General features: G+C 37.6%; 1 protein-coding gene across 4 annotated transcripts in view; it reads right to left on the reverse strand.

Annotated features, from left to right (window-relative positions):
- The window catches only part of TTC29 (tetratricopeptide repeat domain 29), a 243,729-nt gene that overhangs the window by 180,144 nt on the left and 38,278 nt on the right, over window positions 1-25,307 (reverse strand). For all 4 annotated transcript variants that reach the window (XM_055111882.1, XM_003815851.3, XM_034959219.2 and 1 more), the window contains one exon: window positions 24,224-24,409. In XM_055111882.1, coding sequence (XP_054967857.1) covers window positions 24,224-24,409 — 186 coding nt within the window. The remainder of the gene's footprint in view (window positions 1-24,223; window positions 24,410-25,307) is intronic.

Consider the following 25,307-nt stretch of genomic DNA (forward strand, 5'->3'; position numbering starts at 1 on the left):
TTATTTTCTGAGTAACGGTTCTGATATTAATTAAGACTAGACATTTATTAAGACATAATGCATACTGCTTTTAACTGAAAATTTTAAATTCAATTTACCTGAGAGAAATATTATAAAAGACCTCAATATGGTGATCACTTTTACTAAGCTAAATATAAATATCAATGTAGATAATGAATCAGATTTTCTAACATGGCTTATAGCATTCCTTTATAACTTCTACAAAGCGTTCATATTTAGTCTACCTTTTGGCACCAAATAAACTTTAACACAGCAGGATCTAGAAATCTCACTTGGTTCTGATGTCAATCTTTTAGAAGGACAAGAACAAGTGTTTAAGTGTCCAAGGACTGTCCTCCTCTGGAATTATCAAGTGTTGACATTATTTTCCATCAAGGAATAGGGACAGCAAAAAGTGGAATAATTTTACCAACGTATCACAAATACAAAGGTTAACAGAAAACAGGACAAAAAAAGAAGGCCTGGGGACTATTCACAGGTATTAAAGTCTTTGTAGGGGAAAGTGAGTTTTATCATGGTGCACCAGGAATCACCCACAAATCTTCATCATCACTGTGAGTAACCAGATCACAGTGGTAACCACAGTAAGGAAGACACACTAACTGCTGAATTAAAGGCCTGCATGCATGGCTCTGTACCAAGCAAAAGTCCAGATAGTCCACCAACATTTCATGTGAACCAGGGAAGAAAATAGAGCCAAAATGTTTTGTTGGAGAGGCTGGGGATCGCCCTCCACAAATACCCTTAGTAGTCAATTTATTTCAATAATACGAAGTAGGATCAGAAAACACAGCTTAGGAGAACACTGTGAACAACTGCATCAAACAAGAGTATCCAGGTATGAACAGAAATAGCCTAAGCCTCAGTTTTGTTTTGTTTATCAATTATATGACATCTACATAAACAATGAGGAGTTTGGCATGCATTTATAGTTTTTCACCTAAAGGAACAAGCACTCAAAATAAAACTACTACAAGGGAGTTTTACTTTATCTAAAGCCCACACAAACAAGAAATCTATCCGTTTATTTAAAAATACAAACAAAACCCAAACAATGTTGTAAACTGCAAAATGCTTGGTAGAATGTTAAGACAAACACGATGCAGGGAAAATAAGATTTTATATAGTTGGGTATTATCCAAATTGTTGCTTACCCTCTTCCCTGCACAACATCTTTGCAAGTTTATAGATATTTGTTGTATCACAGCAGATGTCTAGAACAAATATTAAGCAAAGGAGAATGTATATGATCTCTCCCATTTTAGCTTTTTTTTAAAGTAGGAAGATTGACTAGATATTAACACAAATGGGTTTAAATGTGAAGCTGCCATAAAAGCAGGAACATAAATGTAATTCTCCCAGCCGCTATTTTGATGCACATTTTTGATTCCATGAATATTTTATGAAATGGCCCAAACTAAAGCCATATAACATTCCTGCATTACTGATGCTTGCGCCCGTAAGCTACGAACATTAGAGGCATGATTGAGTGCATTAAAATGAACTCATTCAGCAGTGCATTGATTACTTGAAGGGGGAGGGAAACAAAAAAAGAAAAAAAAGGAAAAAAAGAAGTTGCTCCACTTAAGAAAACAGCATACAAATCTAAAGTTTGCAACGCCAATAAGGGCAAAAGCAAGTTTAAATAAAATAATATCTCATAAATACAGCATGACTCTGTCCAGATCTGACATTAATTAGACAAGGTGTTAATTATGTCCAAAGATGGCTGCTGGTATTGTTCAGGTAATTTAAAATGTCACAATCTCTAAGACGCATAGACTGGTCCGTTTTAGCTCCATGCATCAGCAATTCTGAAAATAGCTAATTATTTCCTTTTCTATCGACTTGTACATTTGCCAGTAAAAACAACGCTGCAGAAACAATTGCATAAAAATAATTTGACAGATCCATAAGACCCATTTCTTCAGCAGCACTGGTATAAGTCTTAAGCATATTTAGTTCAAAATTGTGCACATTTGCTGAAGACTTTAGGGAAATATTCCACTTTAGTTTAAAACAACAACCTAAAGGAACAATAAAGCTTTACGTGTATTATATTACATTTTAATCTAGAGCTACTGGACATCTTTGGTGTAAATTACTATTCTGTACAACATAGAGATAAAATCTGCTAGAAGCAATATTGAACAGTAGCAAAAAGAGAAAAATGTTATTGCCCCTTTGCAAAAACAAAAGACACTGCTTTCCATTTTGGCTTAACTGCATGAACAATTTATATTATCTTTAGGTTTTTACATTCAATTATGATAATTATAACGGCACTACACATGCTGAAATAGTTAAGGGCTTGCCACACTTCCAACAGAAACTATCACTTTCAAGGGTTTATCTCCTGTCACAAGAGATTTGTTGTGCACTATAACCCACTGCACACCATTGCAAAATGGAACACTGGAAAACAAAGATTTTGTTCTGTAACTCAATAGCATCCCTAATACACTGAGAAGAAAATGTTCCTATAACTTTTGAGTAGCTACTTTTAGATATTTAGATGAAATATAAGATGCTAGTTTAAAAACGGAATCCTCTGTTTGTCATTTGGAGTGCTGATTTCAAATGGACGTTATAGGAATGCTACCCCACACCAGTTAAAGAGTATCGGTCATATTGACCAGACAATGAAAAGAATCCCATGTAGACAGGTTTGGGAGAACCTCACCCAGGGTTTTATTACTGATGATGGAAATAAAAGTTCATTTTTTTAAATCCAGAGAATTTGCCTAGATCTCCAAAATATTCCGGAGGAAGTGTTATTAATTGTTGCTGCTTATGATTTTAGATAGCTGAATTGTGGCCAGTGAGCAAGTCTGACTGCTCTTGGCCAATAAACCTCCCACAGTTGGTTTCAATCTAAGTTTTGTAATTTCTGAAGATAAGCATTAGGCAGCTTTACTCTTAAAAGAGCATAATTGGAGGTATCAAAGTTACTCAAAAAATTTATTGAAAAATGTAATGTGTATAATGTATAAAAAGTAAGGAATTTATATTAGCCATTTTGAACCTTGTATAGTTGGTAGTCGACTATTTTCCTCATATAATAAATTGTTTTACTTTAATGTTCCCACCTTATCTTAAAATACTAACTAAAAAGTGTTGATAGGTATAAACATCTGAGGATAAATAAAGTTAATATTGACATTAGATCAACTATTGAATTATATTTGCACAGGCTTTAATCAATAATGTAATTTTTACTTGAATTATATATTGCTCATGATTTTATATAAAGCACATTCAATTTGATTTCTATATGTTTATGTGAGCTAAGAGAAAGGTGCGGAAGCATCTATGCCAAAGTATCAGTATTGATTATTGAAGATGGTGATGAGGAGAGTGAGGAGAGTTAACTTTCCCCCTCCACTTCTTTGTTTTGATGGATGATTAACGTGTTATTTTGGATATTACGACAAAACCCAAAAAAACTGAAAATAAGATATTTAGATGAGTATGGAGGGAGAGAAATAATGTTGGTTGAACTTTTACTATGTGCCAGGCGTGACACTAGCTGCTGCTCTCTCTCTCTCTCTCTCTCTCTCTCTGTGTGCACATGTGTGTATGTGTCTGTCTGTGTATAACCTTACTTCACTCACCCTCAGGTGTTAGTATATTTTTGAGATGAGGAAACTGAGCCTCAGGAATTCTCTTGCCTAAATTCACATACTCAGTAGGTGGTGAATCAATGTCCAAAGTCCACTGTGGCTTTACTTCTTCAGGGTCACTCCCCTTTTTAGAAAATGGGTCAAGTTTTTAACTTCAAAGCCAGAGACCAGGTTTTGGCCATCTGCCCCAGTGATATCATTGGACCATTCACACACGACTTCTGAGCTTCCTTTCCTTAAGAATTCTGAAGTATGGGTAACTATGCCAAGCTCCAGATGTAGTTGCAACAGGTGCGGAAACAATTGTCAGCACCTTGCTCAGTGCCTGGTGCCTCACAGACATCCAATAACTTTTCACGTGGAGTTATATAGTTTCTTTTTGTTTTTTTTTTCAAGTTTGTAATTTGTTGTGAATCTGGATGGGCCTTTTATAGGGAATACCCCTGTTGAAGATTATGGAATAATATCAGTTTTTCAGATTAAATGCCAGTTGAGGCACTAATTGGAAACAGCACACTTCATCCAACTCTAACACAATAAATAATCCTTACACTCCTGGTCAGTTGTACCTCTGAAGAGATATTTTAGGGGCAGTGCCTCTTCCTAGACAGAGGAAATACTGCCTCCTGAACAGTTTATTCAGTGTAGCAAGAACTGTGGGCTCGGTGCAACTATTCAAGATCTCCTTGCAAAGCTTTGAAAAAAGAAAAACCTGCTGCAGAGCAGGCACCTTTGAATGAGGCTTCCTCTCCGTGCTACTCGTTAAGCAGTAAATAATTAAAACACCCTGAAAAAGACAGGTAAAATACAAGCAGCAATGTCAGTATCACAGACATGAAAGAGAAGGGGAAGAAAATGAATTGAAAAAAATGAAGCAATGAAATAATTCATTTGAAGCTCTAATAAAGTTTCATTTGCAGTCTTGTTTAAAGATATATCAGACTTTAGGGATGTAACCTAATTACATTTTTATTCTAAATTCCATTCAAAGATCTTGGACTTTGATTCTTTAACATAGATCAAACATGGTATAATTTTCTTGTGGCTATCAATACTTAAAAAGGATCTCTTCATTAAATACTATAAGGTCTTATGAACATGTACACATAGTAGATGAAGAATAAACTGACATGCCCCAAAAAGTGACAATTAATTTATGTAGAAATAGGAATGCTAATCCACTTCTTTAAGAAAGTTTCTAACTATCAAATTCACTTCCATTCAACTATAAAGTGACTCAGTTTCTAACACTGGTCTAGTTGGACGCACCTTCGAAAATGTTTACTAGGGTTGGCTTTCTAAATCCATTCTTGGAATTTACTCTGAAAAATGAAGTGTGCATATAGTGGCAGTGGGAAGTAGTTAGCCTCTAAATCACACAGACATTAAAGAGGAGGTGCTTTCAAGAGACCTGCAGTTTGAGTGTTAGTGAAGGGTATATTACAATCATCAATGCTTTACAATTAGGAACTAGTTTGATTGGCTTTATTCCATGCTGTTACTAGGAAGCCTGAATGGAATAATGTGTTTGCTCTTCCAGGGAATCTTTTTGGAAAAATTTCCTCCAGAGGGACTTTTAAGATGCAAATTTGGAAGCAGTTTACAAATGGGGGAAATGAACAAGTAGGATTTATTTTTTGACTATGAAGAGAAAAAATGCTCCCAAGGAACTTGCTTAGTTGTACAAAAGGTGTAACGAGACTGGAAAGTACACTAGGATTTAACACCCAGATAGAGAAACCTACAGAGAGCTTTGGTCATGACTCAGCTGCAGCCATTAGGAGTTCTTGCTGGAGTTTTTTGTTTGTTTGTGTTTTAATTTAATAAGATGTCCTTTATCAGTTTATGCCATTTTCTCTTGCAACACCCTGTACATAAAGGAGGCTTTATTGTTAAAATTTTTTTAATATGATAGTAATTAAAATAGAAAATAAGAGTTATTTAAAACCAAAAATAACCATACTATGCTTGTCAAAATCTATTGACAGCAAACAAAGATGTTATTATCTCATACATGAATACAATACCAGATTAAGAAAGGCAAAAGAAAATTTTCACATTCACTCTATTTAAGGTGACCAGCTCAAGTTTACCCAGGGCTTTCCTGGTTCTAGCAACCAAAAATCATGAGTCTTGAGAACCTCCTCAGTCCCAGGCAAATTAGGGTGACACTACCCTATAACTGACCCAAAATAACAAAAGATTTTGAAAATGTAATGCAATAAAGCAAAAAAAAGGATATTTAGCAAAAATAAAATGCAATATAAGTTTACTTATTTTGAGGGCAAAAATATATTGGCATGAATGAAACAATACAGGAAAAATCTTAAGTATTGCTGACAACACCATTAATCACTCAAAATGTACTTATTTTGGTCAAGTTTCATTCTATTCTGTTATATATCCATGCATAATTTTTACACAGTTGTAAAGAATTGAATACAAATTTTCTACGTATCTAGATTATTTTATTAGAACAACATTCCATATTATTTATTTTCATAATCATATTTTAAAAGGCTGTGCAATATTTTTGGGGGGGATATACACTTTAATCATCTGTCTAGTGCTCAGGTATTTAGATTACTTCTTTAAGTAATGTTTTTAACTATCTTAACATTTTTAGAACTGGAATTGATATATAAGGGAGTGTGGCAAATTTTATGATTGCTAGGTTGGCGCAAAAGTAATTGCAGTTCTTCAATTAAAAGTAATGGTAAAAATTACAATTACTTTTGCACTAACCTAAAACCATTTACCATATTACTTTCCAAAACCATTTAAATGATTCACATCATCATGAGCAGCAATACACATGTGTTACTTTAAGAAATCGTGATTACTTTTTTGTCCCCATTATAAGAAGTGTTAAATGGTTCTTTATAATCATTCAATTTGATTTTTAGGAAGTTGGTTATTTTTCTATGTATTCATTAATTTCCATATTTCATCTTTGGTGAATTTTCTGTATTTTTGCCATTAAATTATAGTTGCCAACATTTTTCTTACCAATTGATGGATACATTAAAAAAGTTACTAAATCTGTATTATATATAATGCATATAAACTTAATTTTTCTCTTTTTCCCTACCTCCTGCCCTATATCTGAATACTGATGCTGTCTCATCTGCTGTAATGTCTGATAATCATCCTTTCTTTCAATTTATTCAGCAACATACCAACCCATTCTCTTCATCAGTCTGAATGCCTCCTGTATCTTCCTTCTGCTTTTTATTTCCTCTGTTGTAGGTTACGTCACCCACATTTGTTGAACAGCCCAATTCATATGACAAAAAACCTGTTAGAAATCCGTCCAATCCTGTCTCTTCCCACTGACTCAGTTTGCTAATATGTTTCTCCTCAACTTTGCTCTCCACATCTATTAACCTTCACGGATTTAGTTTTCTTAAAAAACCATCCTTTATAATGCATAATCTGAATAGGCTAAAATGGCATCAAGGATTAAGTAATGAGGGAGTTATGTGCTGGACCCACTGATAGAATGGGATACTCACTGAACACGACATGGGAAGCGTGGGCTAGGGTAGGGCTGAGGAGAGAAGGCCTGATAAAGGCAAATGGCCAGAACTGTTGGCAAATGAAAGAGGACATTAAAAAGGAAATTTTTTTTAATTTATAATTTTGCCTGGGTGAGTCCTATATCAGAAGCCTTTTCTTATCATACTTTTAATAAAATAAGACAAGAACAAAAAACTCAGAAGGTTGACTTTGTAAGGTCTCTGCTGAGCAAATCCTTGCATAAGGAGATGGTGTTGGGTAGTGGAAAAAAAACAGTGAATCTAAGATCTAAAGACACAGGTTTCCATCCCGGCTCTGACATGTTTTAGTTGTCATTTAATTTTATTCAGCCTTAAAAAAGATGAGAATTTTGCAATATGTGACTTGGATGAACCTTGGGACATAATATTAAATGAAATAAGCCAGTCACAGAAGGACAAATACTTCATGATTCCACTTACTTGAGGTATCTAAAATAGTCAAACTCATAGAAGCAATGAATAGAATGGTAGTTGCCAGGGGCAGGAGGGAGGAGTTGATGGGAAGTTGCTAATCAATGAGTATAAAACTTCAGCTATGCAAGATGAATCAGTTCTACAGACCCTCTGTACAACTTTGTGCCTATAGATAATAATATTTATTGGGAACTTAAAAATCTTTTGAGGATAGATCTCATTAAGTATTCTTACCACAATAACATAAAAAAAGAAACAAAATAACCTCTTAGTATCCTAGTTTCTGCTTCCTTAAAATGAGGATGATATGCATGCATGAAAAAAATACTCAGTCTCCATCAATATACCTTCTTATGTGTTACTGCCATTATGTAGCTTGTAGATACATCTGACTTGTTGTAAGTTTGTCTAAATGTTACTGTTAAATCAGTTTGAAAATCATGTGCAGAGATTGTTTGTGTTTATTTGTGTAGACTATGATAGGGAGAGGGGAAAAGGGCCTGATATGGATATTAGGAGCTCTGGATTCAAGTCTAGCACCAGCTGCTAACCTTATGGCCATGGCAAAATTGTTCAATTACAGTGCTTCAGCTTAATACTTATCTATCAAATTAGGGTTTAGACTAGATTACTTTGAAGATCCAATATGACTCTAAAATTCATTCGTCTAAAAGAATTGAACATAAATTCTCAACCCAGTTTTAAACAATTGAGGACTATTTTACAATTTGCTAAATCCATCTCCACATGTTATTCCATAGACACTAGGTTTTCCTGACCCTTAGTGCCACCCTTACAGCATCTCTTCTTGGACATCAATTTTTAGGGATCATAAGCACTTATGAACAATTAATCACCAGAGAACAATTCTTCCTTCTTCTATTTCCCACCCAAGCTACTGCTCTTCAAAGTGTTACCTCATTTGTATGCAGTGGCCCAGCATCAAAGTGGAACAATGGGACAAGCAGAAAAGCCTTCATGCTCCCCGAGACAAACAGAATATGTGCTGAGGAGACACTGCACACACAACAGTGATCTTACCACTTGGAAAGGCAATGGGGAAGTTATTAATGGAGCAAAGCTTCCCCACTCTGTATGTGTTTAATGTTCTGAGGACAAAGATATGAAAATCTTGAACACAAGTGGAGTAGAAAAACAGGAGTTAAAGGGAAGAATGAGATATGATGAAGAGAGACGCTGAAGGAAGGTAAAGAGCAGACCAGGTGGGAAGCATTGAATGGGTTCGCTAACATGGAGCTTCTCACCCCTGCAGCCCTGGGCTTCCTATGCTGGTCTGCCTGAGGTCATTCACCAGTTTTACATGGGGATTCACTGAAATTGCTGCTTGTAGACCTAACACTGGGTTACAACAGTATAGCTAACTCTTCCTAGCCCTGGAAGTGAAAAGAGAAAGCAGCATTTATACAGGCCCATGTGCCAAGCAGAGCACTAGACACTTTACTTATCACATTTAGTTTCAAAACAATAATCTGAAGGACTAAAATTTTTTTTCTAATAATTAAAGAGAGGTACAAAGAGGTTAATATTAGGCTCCTTCTCTGCTTTTCATAAAGTGACGTTTTTCTCCCCCTAATTAGTAAATAATTTGACACACAGTTTTTAATTACTAATCTTTTTTTTATGACTGATCTTTCAATAATCATTTAAGCTGCCATAGAAATCAGAGCTGGAGGTGAACTAACAGCAGATAGCGTCTGCTCCAACTCCCTCATTTTAGAGCTGAGGGAAGCAAGATCTACGATGATTAAATAACTCACCTAGATTTACATAGTTAATTAGCTAATGGCAGTGTCAAAAGAGAATCTAGGTTTACTACCCAGTCTAACACATTTTTCCACTGCTAGACATGAGTGATGCTCAAATGTCATTTTAAGTAACAAGGCCAAGATATACATTCAACATCTATCAACTCTCCTTAATTTAACCCCCATGTATGAATTTGCAGGTTTCTAATTTATTTTTATTCAATATTTGTGTCCTTTATTTTAAATATCCCTTACTGCCTAAAGACCATTCAATCCATGGTTAATTAACATTCCCCCACCCAAAACATATTGTCTACCTCATTAATAGTGTTGTGATTAGATCCACAATAATTCTTTAACCTTCATGATTATATTTTACCAGCTGTAAAAACCTATCCCTTTCAATAGTTTGTAATTTAATGAGATTTCTAAAATTAGCTAGTTTTAAAAAATAATACTTAAAATAATTTTTAAAATTATAACTAAACAATACATGCACAAAGTAACCAATCGTAACAGTGTGAAAAGGAATAATAAGTCCATAATTTTGCATCATCAATGCCCTTCTCCAGAGGCTGTCCTGGTTAAGATTTTGTGTATTTGATGGGTTTTAAATCCTCTCAATAGCACTTACATCTCTATTAATTTTTAATAAAATGAAAGAGAAAATAAAATACCACACTAAAAACTGATATGTCCTTTGCATTTCTTTTAGTTATTAAGGCTGTTTTTCTAATAAACTGGCAAATGTTATTCCATGACAAATAAGAAATTACAATGAAATTTTGATCAATTTTGATGTGACATCTTTATGTTAAATATGTTTTTACCTTTTTTGGAGAACTGAATATTGTGATAATCAACCTCACTTCAAATGCCAAAAAATAAAGTGATATTTACAATGCAATAAAGAATGAGGTAAAAAGTAAAAACTCTAGAAAAAATTTTTTTATGAGATATTAGTTTTTGAAAATCATCTTTTATTATTTTAGATAGTATTCAATTGATCACCATGCACATAATTGTTTTTTATGTGTAGAGCTTAAAATGAAGAAACATTAAATTTCTCATATATATTGAGTCATGCCCGTCCACCATTGGTATATTTCTTTTTTTTATTTCTGAAATAACATCTTTGGTTACTTAAGGAAAAACATTGACACCACATTGAATATTATATTAGTTTCCTGGAGCTGTCATAAAAAAGCAGCACAAACTGGGTGGCTTCAACAACAAAAATTTATGGTCTCACAGTTCTGGAGGCTGAAAGTTCAAACTCAAGGCATCAGGAGGGTTTATTCCTTCTGAGGTCACATTCATAAGTACTGGGGGTTAAGAGCTCAACACCTTTTAAGGGTTTACAATTCAGCTCATAATAAATATGGTTGAAAAAGTTCTCTAAACTGAGAAAACAAAAGTACCACCAATGTATAGGGTAGTAGTCCCATCTTACTTGTGGGGCTATAAGAGCTTCCAGCCCCCACATGAGAAGCAGGGCGAGGCATGGGGAGCATGTGGGACTCATGACAGGAGGCTGAGGGCTGGAGGTAGAAAGGCCCACCCCACCCAGCAAAGAGATAACTAGAATCACAGACACGGTTACAAGTGAGGTGCACCTGGGAGCCCGTGCCCATGGTGAACCTGAGGTCAAAGCAGAGAGGAGACAGGGCCAAAGACAAGCCTTGTGTAGGGATAGTCATCAGAGGCTTCACAGCAGGAAGGCTTTGTTTGAAAAAATGAAATCTGGCTTCTATGATTGGGCCTAATGCCCAGATGGCTGAATATTCCCCTCACACATAGAGGGCCTGGGCTTTGTGGGGTAGAATCCATCACTGGGAAAGCTGTCACAAGACACTGGGTTTGCTCCAGAAGCCAGAAAGTTCTCTGGTTTATGCACACTTCAGCCTGTTTTTTTGTTTGTTTGTTTTCTGTTTTTTGTTTTTTTGCTTTTTTTTAATGCCAATGGGAGCAGAGTTCAGCTCACATGGTTGAGTTTGGTGGTCTCCTTTAACTAGTGGGGGAGCTATTGGAAGAGACATAATATCAAGGATGAAATCTGATGTCTGGCAGATGGTGGATTCACAAATATGGAGTACATAGAGGGATACGGAAGGGAAAGTACAAGAGCAGGAAACCAGACTGACGAAAGCAATGATGATGAAGGGGCTCAGAAGTTTATTAGTCAAACTTCCAGGTAGATGAGTAGAGCAGAGCCAAAAACTCTACCCTAAACTACTAGTTCACAGTGACTATGCTGATGCCTAGAGGTTTGTCCTGATCAGTTCCGAAATGTGTTGCAAGGATTTTCTTATAGCAATAAACAACCAAAGTTTTTGAATGATTTACTTTTTAAAATATATAATGTTGATTTATCATTATCCACTTTAAAAAATGTTAATTACTCTGGTTTGTTTGATTTCCCATGTGCTTTCTAGGTGGGGGAGAAAGTCTATAGAGCTATAGGTAGCACATAACCTTCAGCCTATTTTACTTTGACCATAGCCAATAATTAGTGATGGTGTTTACTTCTGCTTTGGGGGACAGTGTTTGTCTTAATCTCAGAATTCTCATAGGAATATTATCTAAGTCAATGCAGACAAACATATTTGTTGCTGTGACAGAAAATGTTGAAACCATCACCATCATGTACAACATCAAGGCTCTGACGCTGGGCAGCTGGGAGATAAAACACAGGATATTAGAAGCCCACAGACATTGGGTGGTGACAAGGATTACAGGGACTTTTGATGTTGATATTACTCCTTGGCCTGGGCAGATACTGGTGTGGTTTTAGGTCGCCAAATATTTCTGCAGACAGAACCATGCTGAGGCACAGCCAGAGCACGAGTGTCTTGGGACATACAAGTCTTTCTGAAGCAGTTCTTCAGCAATGGAGCCTCTTTGGGGAATGCTCACAGAGATTTAGATGTTTCTAGTTGTATGGAATTATTGCCTGGGATATGGCTCAAGTGGAACTGGGTGAGAGATGCCTTCAGGGTAGATTATCTTGGGGAAAGCAGTTCAGGCACCCCTGATGTCTAAGTGGATACTGTAAGGACTCTGTTAAGTATCTTTATGTGACTGAGTTTCTGAGATGTCTGTGATACGGTTTAGATCTGTGTCCCCTCCCAAATCTTATGTCAAATTTTAATCCTCAATGTTGGAGGAGGTATCTAGTGGGAGGTGATTGGATCATGGGGGCAGACTTCCCCCTTGCTGTTCTCATGATAGTGAGTGAGTTCTCATGAAATCTGGTTGTTTAAAGTGTGTAGCAGTTCCCCCTTAATTCTCTCTCTCCTGCTCTACCATGTGAAGATGTGCCTGCTTCCCCTTTACCTTCTGCCATGATTGTGAGTTTCCTGAGGCCACCACAGCCATGCATCCTATACAGTCTGTGGAACTGTGAGTCAATTGAACCTCTTTTCTGTATAAATTACCCAGTCTCCATGCAAGGCTGGTTCAACATACGCAAATCAATAAATGTAATCTAGCATATAAACAGAACCAACGACAAAAACCATATGATTCTCTCAATAGATGCAGAAAAGGCCTTTGACAAAATTCAACAACCCTTCATGCTAAAAACTCTCAATAAATTAGGTATTGATGGGACGTATCTCAAAATAATAAGAGCTATCTATGACAAACCCACAGCCAGTATCATACTGAATGGGCAAAATCTGGAAGCATTCCCTTTGAAAACTGGTACAAGATAGGGATGCCCTCTCTCACCATTCCTATTCAACATAGTGTTGGAAGTTCTGGCCAGGGCAATCAGGCAGGAGAAGGAAATAAACGATATTCAATTAGGAAAAGAGGAAGTCAAATTGTCCCTGTTTGCAGATGACATGATTTTATATCTAGAAAACCCCATTGTCTCAGCCCAAAATCTCCTTAGGCTGATAGGCAACTTCAGCAAAGTCTCAGGATACAAAATCAATGTGCAAAAATCACAAGCATTCTTGTACACCAATAACAGACAAACAGAGAGCCAAATCATGAGTGAACTCCCATTCACAATTGCTTCAAAGAGAATAAGATACCTAGGAATCCAACTTAGAAGGGACATGAAGGACCTCTTTAAGGAGAACTACAAACCACTGCTCAAGGAAATAAAAGAGGATACAAACAAATGGAATAACATTCCATGCTCATGGATAGGAAGAATCAATATCGTGAAAATGGCCATACTGCCCAAGGTAATTTATAGATTCAGTGCCATCCCCATCAAGCTACCAAGGACTTTATTCACAGAATTGGAAAAAACTACTTTAAAGTTCATATGGAACCAAAACAGAGCCCGCATTGCCAAGTCAATCCTAAGCCAAAAGAACAAAGCTGGAGGCATCACGCTACCTGACTTCAAACTATACTACAAGGCTACAGGAACCCAAACAGCATGGTACTGGTACCAAAACAGACATATAGACCAATGGAACAGAACAGAGCCCTCAAAAATAATGCCATGTATCTACAACCATCTGATCTTTGACAAACCTGAGAAAAACAAGCAATGGGGAAAGGATTCCCTATTTAATAAATGGTGCTGGGAAAATTGGCTAGCCATATATATAGAAAGCTGAAACTGGATCCCTTTCTTACACCTTATACAAAAATTAATTCAAGATGGATTAAAGACTTAAATGTTAGACCTGAAACCATAAAAACCCTGGAAGAAAACCTAGGCAATACCATTCAGGACACAGGCATGGGCAAGGACTTCATGTCTAAAACACCAAAAGCAATGGCAACAAAAGCCAAAATTGACAAATGGGATCTAATTAAACTAAGGAGCTTCTGCACAGCAAAAGATACTACCATCAGAGTGAACAGGCAACCTACAGAATGGGAGAAAATGTTTGCAATCTACTCATCTGACAAAGGGCTAATATCCAGAATCTACAATGAACTCAAACAAATTTACAAGAAAAAAACAAACAACCCCATCAAAAAGTGGGTGAAGGATATGAACAGACACTTCTCAAAAGAAGACATTTATGCAGCCAACAGACACATGAAAAAATGCTCATCATCACTGGCCATCAGAGAAATGCAAATCAAAACCACAATGAGATACCATCTCACACCAGCTAGAATGGCGATCATTAAAAAGTCAGGAAACAACAGGTGCTGGAGAGGATGTGGAGAAATAGGAACACTTTTACACTGTTGGTGGGACTGTAAACTAGTTCAACCATTGTGGAAGTCAATATGGCGATTCCTCAGGGATCTAGAACTAGAAATACCATTTGACCCAGCAATCCCATTACTGGGTATATACCCAAAGGATTATAAATCATGCTGCTATAAAGACACATGCACACGTATGTTTATTGCGGCACTATTCACAATAGCAAAGACTTGGAACCAACCCAAATGTCCAACAATGATAGACAGGATTAAGAAAATGTGGCACATATACACCATGGAATACTATGCAGCCATAAAAAATGATGAGTTCATGTCCTTTGTAGGGACATGGATGAAGCTGGAAACCATCATTCTCAGCAAACTATCACAAGGACAAAAAACCAAACACCACATGTTCTCACTCATAGGTGGGAATTGAACAATGAGAACATGTGGACACAGGAAGGGGAACATCACACACCAGGGCCTGTTGTGGGGTTAGGGGAGGGGGGAGGGATAGCATTAGGAGATATACCTAATGTTAAATGACGAGTTAATGGGTGTGGCACACCAACATGGCACATGTATACATATGTAACTAACCTACACGTTGTGCACATGTACCCTAAAACTTAAAGTATAATAAAAAATAAAATAAATAAATAAATAAATAAATAAATAAATAAATAAATTACCCAGTCTCAGGTAGTTCCTTATAGCAATGTGAGAACAGACTAATATAGTCTGTATGCTGTGTTCAGTGTTGACAACCGTAACTATTGTGCCTACTCCTTTGATACCTCTGTTCTTCTTTTTTTCCCCCAACTTTTAAGTTCAGTGGTACCATGTGCAGGATGTGCAGGTTTGCTACATAAGTAAAAGCATGCCATGGTGGTTTACTGTACAGATCATCCCATAGCCCAGGTATTAAGCTCAGCATCCATTAGCTATTCTTACTGCTGCTATCCCCCAAACAGTGAGTGTTGTTCCCCATGGTGTGTCCATGTGTTCTCATCAGTCAGCTCCCACTTATAAGTGAGAACATATGGTATTTGGTTTTCTGTTCCTGCATTAGTTTGCTGAGGATAATGGCTTCCAACTCTAACTATGTCCCAGCAAGGGACATGATCTTGTTCCTTTTTATGGCTGCATAGTATTCCATGGACATCTATGTTTTATTGGCTGGCTCTTCTTCACACTGAGTTACTGAGTTAGCCTGGCAGGAGTTTTCAAGAAACTTGAGTGAAGGAAATTAGGAATGCAGGACTGAATCAGGGAGCTCACTTTTTGAGTAGTGGATCCCAATCCCAAGACCCATGACAAGGTATTGAGTCTTTGGTCCAGAAGGAAACACTAGGAAACTGTGTCAGTTAAGAGGTCTACTATTTCCTTCTGGGTTTAGTCTTCCTTGAGGGGACTTCCTCTCTCCTTCATTCTTCACTTCTCATCAAGGGAAGAGGCAGGACATATCTGACTGGTGAAATTCTTTACTTTCATCTTCTCTGGACTCAGTTCTCAAGGAGGGTGATTTTTGAACTCTATGAGGAAGCTCACAGGAGCAAGCATTGAGCCTGTATGAGAGCCTGAACTTGCCCAGTCTGCCAGTAGCTAGGTGGTTAAGATTAATTCTGGGGGAGAATAGAGACTCTGATTAGAACAGATTAAAGCTCTATTCTCTAATCAACCTTAACAATTATGATCTGTGTGACTCCTTTGTTTCTTATGAATTTGTTTTATACTTGGAGCAGAGAGGATATAATTATCCCTCAATAAACCCCATCATTTTCCCTTGTGCTTTGTTCAATTGTTTTTGTTTTGAAGGTCTTTCTCATCTAAAATTGCATAAATATTAGCCCATATTTTCTACTTGTTTTTTTAATAGTGTATTTATAAAAGTTTCTCATAAAATTTATTTTTAAAATGAGATAGAGAAGTAATCAACATTACTGTACAATAGTAAATATTAAAAATGCAGATAAAAATTAAAATCATACTTAAATTTTATACTGTGTAGCTTCTACTGCCAAAATTACTAATGTGCGTTTTTTTGCAAACTTAACTTTATGTTTAATTGATTTAATTGTTTACTGTCAATTTTTTTACAGCAGGATTTCTCTATTCTTGAACTTTTAATTTTGACTTATCTTTTGTTGGGCTCCAGAATATGATATACAGAAACTGTATTCATAATGCAGTTTCTGAACCTTGCATATCTAAGAATGTTTTCCAGTTGTTTCACCCAGGAACCAAAAGTTTGCTCTATAGCCCTCAATTCTCAACTGTACAGCATTTCAACTCTCTTTTCTCTCCCCTCAAACTTTGTAGACTCTACTTCTTTTTACCTTCTGGCATTTATTGTTGCAAAGGAGAAAGCTAAATACTTGTTTAATTTTTAGTCCAATGCAGGTGATCCGTGTTTTCTCCTTGGATACAGGTAGGAGTCTCTCTCTATTTGAATATTCAAAATATTCCCAACGATTTGTCTAGCTATGAATATCTCCTTATTAATTGTGACTAGAGCATGAAAAGCTATTTTAATATGCATATTCAGAATTTTGGGGTGTGTGAGGAACAAAAAAGCATTCTTAAAATATATTTGATTATTGTCTCATTTCCAATTATTGTGTATTCTTCCTCAGGAACTTCCATATTTGTCGTCTTCTCTCATTGTTTTCATTTCTTAGTCCTTCCCCTGCAATTTGAGATCGTTATTCAAGTTTGTCCTCAACATCACGGACTCAATTTTTCATTGTGTCAATTTCACTCTTTTTCTACTCTGTACCTTAATTCTCCCAGGACATTGTATTGAATGCCTTCCTGATTTTATATGGTGCTCATTCTCATATCATCTGGTTCTATCTTTATGACTTTCTAGTTTCTACTTTTGTCTTTATGAAGATACAAAGCAGTTTTCTAAAACTACCACTTTAACAGGTTTGTTCTTTTTCCCAAGTTAAGCCTCTGGATTAATGCTTAGTTTTTCTTTCATCTCCTACATCCCTCAGTTAGGAGGATGATCTTTAGTCCTGGTATTCAAAGGCAAGCAGAGTGGACAGTCTCCCCTTGGTTCTATTCACTGACCATGTGATGCTGGTGGAATCCTCTTCTGCTAACTAAAGGTGGGTGGTAGTTGGTAAAAATTCTTGTGTTTACCAGGCATTCTTCTAGGGCTGATGTTTATTCTTTTACTTTAACCCACTACTTTGGTCAGTTCTTGAAAACATCTAGTCTTAGGGGTGAAGCTTCTTTTGAAGCTTACAGACTTACTCATGGTCCCATCTTTGTCCTCATTCTTAAAGGACAGGACTTTGGTGGTCATAATATAACCAAAATCTCTTTAGGTTAACAGCACTCCTTATGCATAATTTGAAGACCTGAGAGGTAGGGGTTAACACATCCAGAACTGATCCCCTGCAGGCCAGCTTCTCAGAAAAGAAGATGGATGCTAGCAAAGCTCCGTAGAAACTAGTTAGGCTCAATGCTCAAGGCAATCAATCGTGACCTATTGCAAAGGCTTGTCAGGAGGCCTCTCTCTCCTGACAGGGGAGAGGTTGGTGTTCCCCAAACTATGATTGCCCATGTGGTAAATCTTACTACTTGTATGCCATGCCCTATGACTGCAACCACAGGGCCTCTCTCCTTGGTCCCTCTCCCGCTCCCTGCCACCCCCTGCTGATCATGCAGGGGAGGGGCTGATGTTACATCAAATCATGAATGCTGAACTGTACCAAGGCTTTGCCATGTCATATTGCTATTGCGTCTGGCTCCTAATCATACAGCATCTGATGATAGGATAATGGGAGACCAGCACCCTGCTATTGCTCCTGCCTCTGCAAGTTCTCACAAAGCAATGCTGCTCTCAGTTGGTCTGCTGTGAGTGCTGCTTACCAAGTTACCTTGCTAGCATGGCAATTGTTCCAGTAAATGGAATATTTGTCTAGGCACACATCATGGCCTTCCAGAAGCAAGTCAGGAAAGCAGAGATAGATTAAAGACTCAAAGAGAGGGTCTAGTAGCAGAGTTGTTGTCAGCCTTTGGGAGTTGGTGACTATCAGCAGGAATGACCCCTGGAAAACTGAGGAGTGGGAGACCTACAGGGTTAAGACTCAATTATAGAATTTATTGTTTTTTTAGTGAGAGTAAAATAAGTTGCTAAAGATGGGATGGATACTGTACTGAGAAGAAAGCTGAACCCCTGCTTCATAACACTCATGGAAAAATAAAACAAAATCACATGGTGCCATGATCACTAAAGAATGGGTAGAGGAGATAATTAGGGAAGGGTACTGACCATCAGCAAACAGGGATAAGTGGACTCCCAATTCTAACTCCTCTCTATGAGATCAAAACGGGAAAGGGGACAGTCCCTTATAGTGGTGGCCTCCTCCAGAAGTCTGTTGCTGGGTCTGCCTTCCACTGCTAGGTGTTTCAAGGGAGAGCTGGTAGTTATTTCAACGTGTCTTCACAATACTGTGCTGCTCCTGGTGCCTTCTGAGCTCCTGGCAATTTATAGAGATACACTAGCTAGTGTCTGTCCAAAAACTGTCAACAATAAATTTTAGGATCTGAACTGAGCAAGCTAGTCAGGACAGCTGTTTCTTTCTTCAGAAGTCCCCAAGTCATTGGAAGAACTTGGAATTAATGCTTAGATTGTGGTTAGCCTTTACTCCAACTCTGTAATAAAGTCATACAGGAGGGTCTTCCAAACTGGAAAATGTGCACTTTCTACATTGTTCTTACAATGGTCTCCCCTGCCTTGTCTGCAGTGAACATATTCAGTAACTTGGGGTTGTCACCAATCATCTATCATCCAAGAGGACATCTAATTTTCCTCTGGGTTTCCCACAGCAAAGTCAATATCTAGACTCAAAGCTAATGGGTTGAAATGGAATGGGCTGCTGATGAAGTGGGAGATGATACTTACAAGCCACCCACTGGAATTGGGAGAAGGGAAAGGACTAAAATATGGACTGAAATGAAGGGTTAACTTGTCCAAGACTGACCTCTCCAGTCTAGCCCGCCCCCCCCCCCCCACACACAAAGAAGGCTGGCCTCCTGCACAGCTCAACGTAAACCATCTAGTCTCAGTGCTTAAGTCCATTAATTTGGTCAAAAGCAAGGCTTGAACTTAGCTCATCATGCGGAAGCGGAGAGAGGAAAGTGCTGGTGCTTCCTCAACTATGAATGCTGGTGTGGTAAACCCTACTGCTAGTTTGCATGCCCCCCAAACCTCACCAATAAAGCTGCAACTGCAAGGCTTGGACCCCAATCCCTCATTATGCCAGAGAAGAGGCTGGCATTGTATCCAACCACTAATGCTGACCTGGCAGGATAGGATTGAAATGAAGGCTGTGCCACTCCTCTTGCTATTGTTCCCTGGCCTCAGATCATACCAAAGGAGGAGCTGGTGTTTCCCCAGTCATGTCTGGCCCCAATAGACCTCTGTGTGCAGCTCTAGAAAGAATAGGAACATCTATTGATCCAGTGTCTGAGAGCTTTCTCCAGTGCCCCACAGACACAGTGAGAATGCTGCTTGTCCATCTGTCCTGTTTGCATAATAAAAACCTTACAAATAAGGTCAAAATTCTGAAAGAAGATAGAGCTGATTTGTTCCAAGTGTTTTTCAGTTGATGACTACTCCAAACCAGCCACCCCAGGTAAAGATCTAAAGATATTTGACCTGAAGAATGAGACTGCCAGCCCTTGAGTCAAAGGGAACCAGGCCATGCTGCACACCAAAGACCCATTTTTAGCAGCAGTGGGGACTTGAACCTATCTACTGTTTGTGACTCTGGCCAGGGAGCTCTGCGTGGGGCTCTGGTCACATTTACACCAGTGGGATGAACATGACCCTTGACTGTAGCCATGTGCCCAGTCTCTGTGGCTCTGGCTTCTGCTCATGTTCCTCATTTGCTCTACGGTTCCCTGAGTGTGCTGGAGCCCTGCCAAAGACTATAGCCTGCTTGGTTGGGCCCTGACCACCTGCCCGTTGCCATCTGCCAGCTAATGTCCCACTTTAGCATGAATGAGGGCACCCCTGGAATCAGGATGCTGCCACCTGCCCCTGGGCACAGCTGCCACCTAGCTGTTGCTGCAAGGCCTCCATTCGCTTGTCTGGACCAATCAGATCAGGTATGTGGAAGCTGGACCACCATCGCCTCAGAGGGAACCCTTCAGCCAGGTAAGTCCCCACTCCACTCTAGTCACATATTCTTGAAACTCCTAGTTCACTTTTTTTAGGTTGAAAATTCTACCCCATTTTACAGAAGCTTCACAGATAATTTTCACCCTCACTGGGTACATCAAACACTCAAAGTTAATCTCTAGAGTTTTCATCAACACTGACTTAGTTGTTTTATCTGTCAGGCAATAAAGGTATGGTTCTAGGGTTTATGAACTATTTAAGGGCATAGAAAATATTTTAGATCTGACAAAATATTTAGATCTGACAAAAGTAGTTCCAAAACAAAATAACACACTCTCAAATGATCTCAAAAGCAAAAGCCTTTACAATTCTTCGTAACCCAAACTTCTTACTTATGAAATATGAGTGTATTTCATCATCCAATAGGGTGGAGCATCTAAACTCAAGCAAGCCAAGGACCTGAGAGTGTAATCTCATGGCAGACCCTCCCTGACTGCTCACATTTTCCAACCTCATCCTTTCCCTCAGTTGCTGTGTGGCTGCCACTAAATGGTAGGTGCAACATGGTGCTGTGCATACTAACCACAGGGCCCATAGGCAGAGTATTTTTTGAACGAATGGGTGCATAGATGAATGAATAAATAAATTAAGCAATGTATAAATCCTCCAATAGAAATATTTTAAGATATTTTTAAAAATCAGAATGAGAGGGGAATGGGGAGTTGCTGCTTAATGAGTAAAGAGTTTCAGTTTTGCAAGGTGAGAAAATTCTGGAGATTGGTTGTGCAACCAAGTGAATATACTTAACACTGCTAAATATACTTAGAAATGATGAAGATGTCTAAGTTTTATGTTATGTTTTTCACCACCATAAAAAATTTAAAAATCAAACAAAATTTTTAAAAAGTAGAAATAAAATTTACGGAAAAATTCAAAATACACTTATGACAGCTATCTGAATCTCACTGCAGCCACTCTTCAGTTTTCATCAACATAGCCCTGACTTCTTTGTCCTATTTTCACATAATATGTATGATTTATTCTATGACTTCTTTTGGTGGGGGGGTCAGTAACTGACAGTTCCATTTGACAGTCCAGACAGAATTTGATGGTGTAATTACAAAAACAAAATAAAAATAATTTTACTTTCAATTTTATGTAAGGAAGAACTTAACCCTTTTGTACAGTTTGAAAATTAAAACTTGACTTTTAGCAACAGGCTAGAAATTTTTAACAAATTTCTCAAAAACTTCTCAAATTTCTGAAATAACTTCTCAATTTATAGTAAGCCATATCTCTCCAGTGTGTACATTTATAATCACCTAGAGTCTCTGCACTCAGAAATAACTACTATTAATGTGTTAGTGTATGATATATGCACAATATAAATATATTTTACATTGTTTTATATCTTATTTTTCTATTTAAGGTATCAGGAGCATTTTTTCTGAAATTAACACATATTTGGGGTTTCCTATATTAATTTGGAATAAAATCCAAAGTCCTCACCTTGGCCTACAAGCCCCAGTGTGATCTATCCTAAGCCTCCCTGTCTAATTTCAGCTTCCTCCACTTCCCACCTTCCACTCACTGTGTTCTAGTCACACTGGCCTTCTTGCTGGTCCTTAGGCAATGATCAGCATGCACTTGCCTCAGGACCTTTGCACTTATTGCATCTTCCCTCTGGAACCCCTTTCTTCAGATATTCACGAGGGCTTCTCCCTCATTTCATTGCTGTCTCACCTTATAATAGATAAGCACCTTATATAAAGTGATAACCATTGTGTATCCCCTTGCTCTACTTTATTATTTATTGTAGCACTTAACACTGACTTAATATTATATTATATAGCTATTGATTGTTAAGACCTGGTTTTCCTAGAAGAATGTAAGCTCTACAAGGGCAGAGACTTTGTCTTGTTCATTCTTCTATCCCCCGACACTAGGTTCTAAATCACCGTTTGTTGAATGAACCAATGACTTTTGCTTTAACCTATTTCATGACTGCACAGAACTCTGTTGCATGGATGTTGCTAAATACATTTAGCTAATTCCCTTTTCTGGGATACTATAGATTGCACTGTAGTGGAATACTTAAATATGTTCTCTTAAATACAGTAGTTTTCCATTGTTTTATCCGAGTTAATTACATTGAGTGCAGCAGCTTCCTAGCCATCCCCCTTCCTCTTTTCCCTCCTCTGACAGTTTGTATCACAGACAGACTGATATCACACTCCTTTCCTTGCCCTCCATGTACAGAAGCTTAAGTCCAAGCTCTGACTGCTGGTGTGTCCCTATTCTACCTTCCCACTGCGGTTTCCCAGGGTGGGAGGAGGGGGGAGGATCACAAGAAAATAATGGGTACTAGGCTTAGTACCTAGGTGATGAAATAATCTATACCACAAACCCCATGACACAAGTTTACCTATGTAACAAACCTGCATATGTACCCCTGAACTTAAAATAAAAGTTAAAAAAATAATTTAACTATTCCAAAAAACACTCCACACTTCCCACTGGACGCAGGTTGTCCCTCTTACCATTTGCTCTAATTATGCTTTAGTGTACACTGTTCCCTCTTCACAGAATATATTCCTATTTATTTACAAGCCTAAATTCCACCCATCTTTCAAGTCCCTTGCCAGTCCCTCCTGATTGCGTCGTGCCTTCCTTGAATCTAGTCTGCATGATCTCTCACTTCTCTGAGCTTTTCTAATACTCCCTATGTCTAGCACGCATGGTGGCTTCTGACAATGTTCAGGCGCCTCGTGAGCTTTAGCTACAATCACATGAACTGCAACTTCCTGAAGCACTTTCAAAGTCCTATGCAGTCCTAGTCAGAAAATAATAAATATTTTTAAAATTTAGCAGTTTCACCAAGGTAAAAACTTTTATGCAAAATGAGATAGTGTTTTGAGGGAAGAAATGGCATTATTCAAGATCAAATCTTTTCATCTTTCCCTATATTTTCTTTGCATATTATCTACACACTATTCTGCCATAAAAATTTTCCATTCTTAAATTCCTATTTGCAATCCTTGATCAGCCACTATATATTATCTATTTCTGACAATTTTGTTGTTGTTTTAGATTTTGGCTTGTCTTAACGTTATTAAGTATGAAGTTATTTTTAAATGAGTATTACATTCAGGAATTATTTTAAAAATCATGATGAGGTGTTATGTGAGTTATACAGATATTTCTTGGTTTTCATATAAGGGGCATGGGGCATTATGAAAATCTCAAAGTATACCTTTCATTCTTTTCATCCTGTGTGTGGAGGGGTTGGGGAGAATGCTTTCTCTTGGTGAGGATGTTACTGGGTGGGAACTGTAGGCTGAGCACTCAGGCAGAAGCATGAGCAAGGGATTCTGCAAAAAATATTCTGCAAGGAATACTGCAGCTGGGTCCACAAGTCACATGGTTTTGCTTTTTGATCTCAATAATATACATGATTATGCTGAAATCTCAAGTCTTTTTTCTCGACCACCACGTGTTTTTCCATTGTGTGATCTCAGGATCCACCAAAACATACCCAAGGCATCCTGGCAAATGCCCACTCACCATCTTCCTCGTAGAGAAGACCCATATGCATGTGTGCCTCGGCTTCTTTCTTTCCACAGTCAATTTTGATCAGCTGAGCAATCTTAAAACATCGTTCATAGAAGTGGTTCCTTACCCACTTGTCTTCAGAATTATTGAAGTAACAGGCCAGAGCATACAAGTTATTATATACATCTTCGAAGGATTCTTCAAAGAGAGAAAAGCACCATGAATGGCATTAGAAAGATGTCTCATGGCACACCCTTTAGAACGGCAAACCAATATCATGACTTCCTATTTTTCCTTAAAGATGTGATTACCAATTTTAAAAATTGGGTCTAAAAGCAAAAATTAATTTATTTTAACTATTATATTAATTACATTAATTAAAGGATGTGCAGATGAGTAAAGCAACAAAAGGCTTTCTGAAAACTTAGAACATGTAGGAAATTGACACTATCTCATTGAAACAGGAGGCTTTAAGATGTAGGACAGGACAATATCTACTAGCAACATGCTCAGTGCTTTTGGAAGAAAGGATTATGTAGTTTCATTGAGTACTTTTCCCACTGGAGGTTTGAAAGTACTTAGAGATTCTAGAGATGGCAATGTTTCTCAGCCATGGTAAAAGATAATGTAAATGAAGAAAGCAGAATGGATATGAAAATACCAAGGTATTTCATATCATAAAAATGTCACGGGCCTGATAGATACAACAAATGATGATCAGAATGACCCTATAAGCTCCATATGCTTTCAAGCAATACAAATTTCTAGCAATGTTAAGAAAGAGTAGACTTCTACACTTCTGTTTTCTATGGGTATTTTTTTGCTGGGAATGCATAAATACTAGTCGTTTTTACTCAGAAAGTTCTTAATTAAACTCTTGTAGGTTTTTTTTCCTAAAGGGCATCTAACCTATATCTACATAAAAAATGTGTCCGTCAATTGTGAATCAGTCTTATAAACCCCACTGTGATAGTAAACCTGAACGAATATGTCTGTGTGTTAATAAGTTGTGCCTCAGTCCTGTAAACTCCACTCTAATGGTGAATATGAACAAATTCATAATATTTATGTCTTTTGTATTTATGCTGAAATCATA

This window comes from Pan paniscus, chromosome 3 (assembly GCF_029289425.2).
Source record: "Pan paniscus chromosome 3, NHGRI_mPanPan1-v2.0_pri, whole genome shotgun sequence".
NCBI lineage: Eukaryota > Metazoa > Chordata > Mammalia > Primates > Hominidae > Pan > Pan paniscus.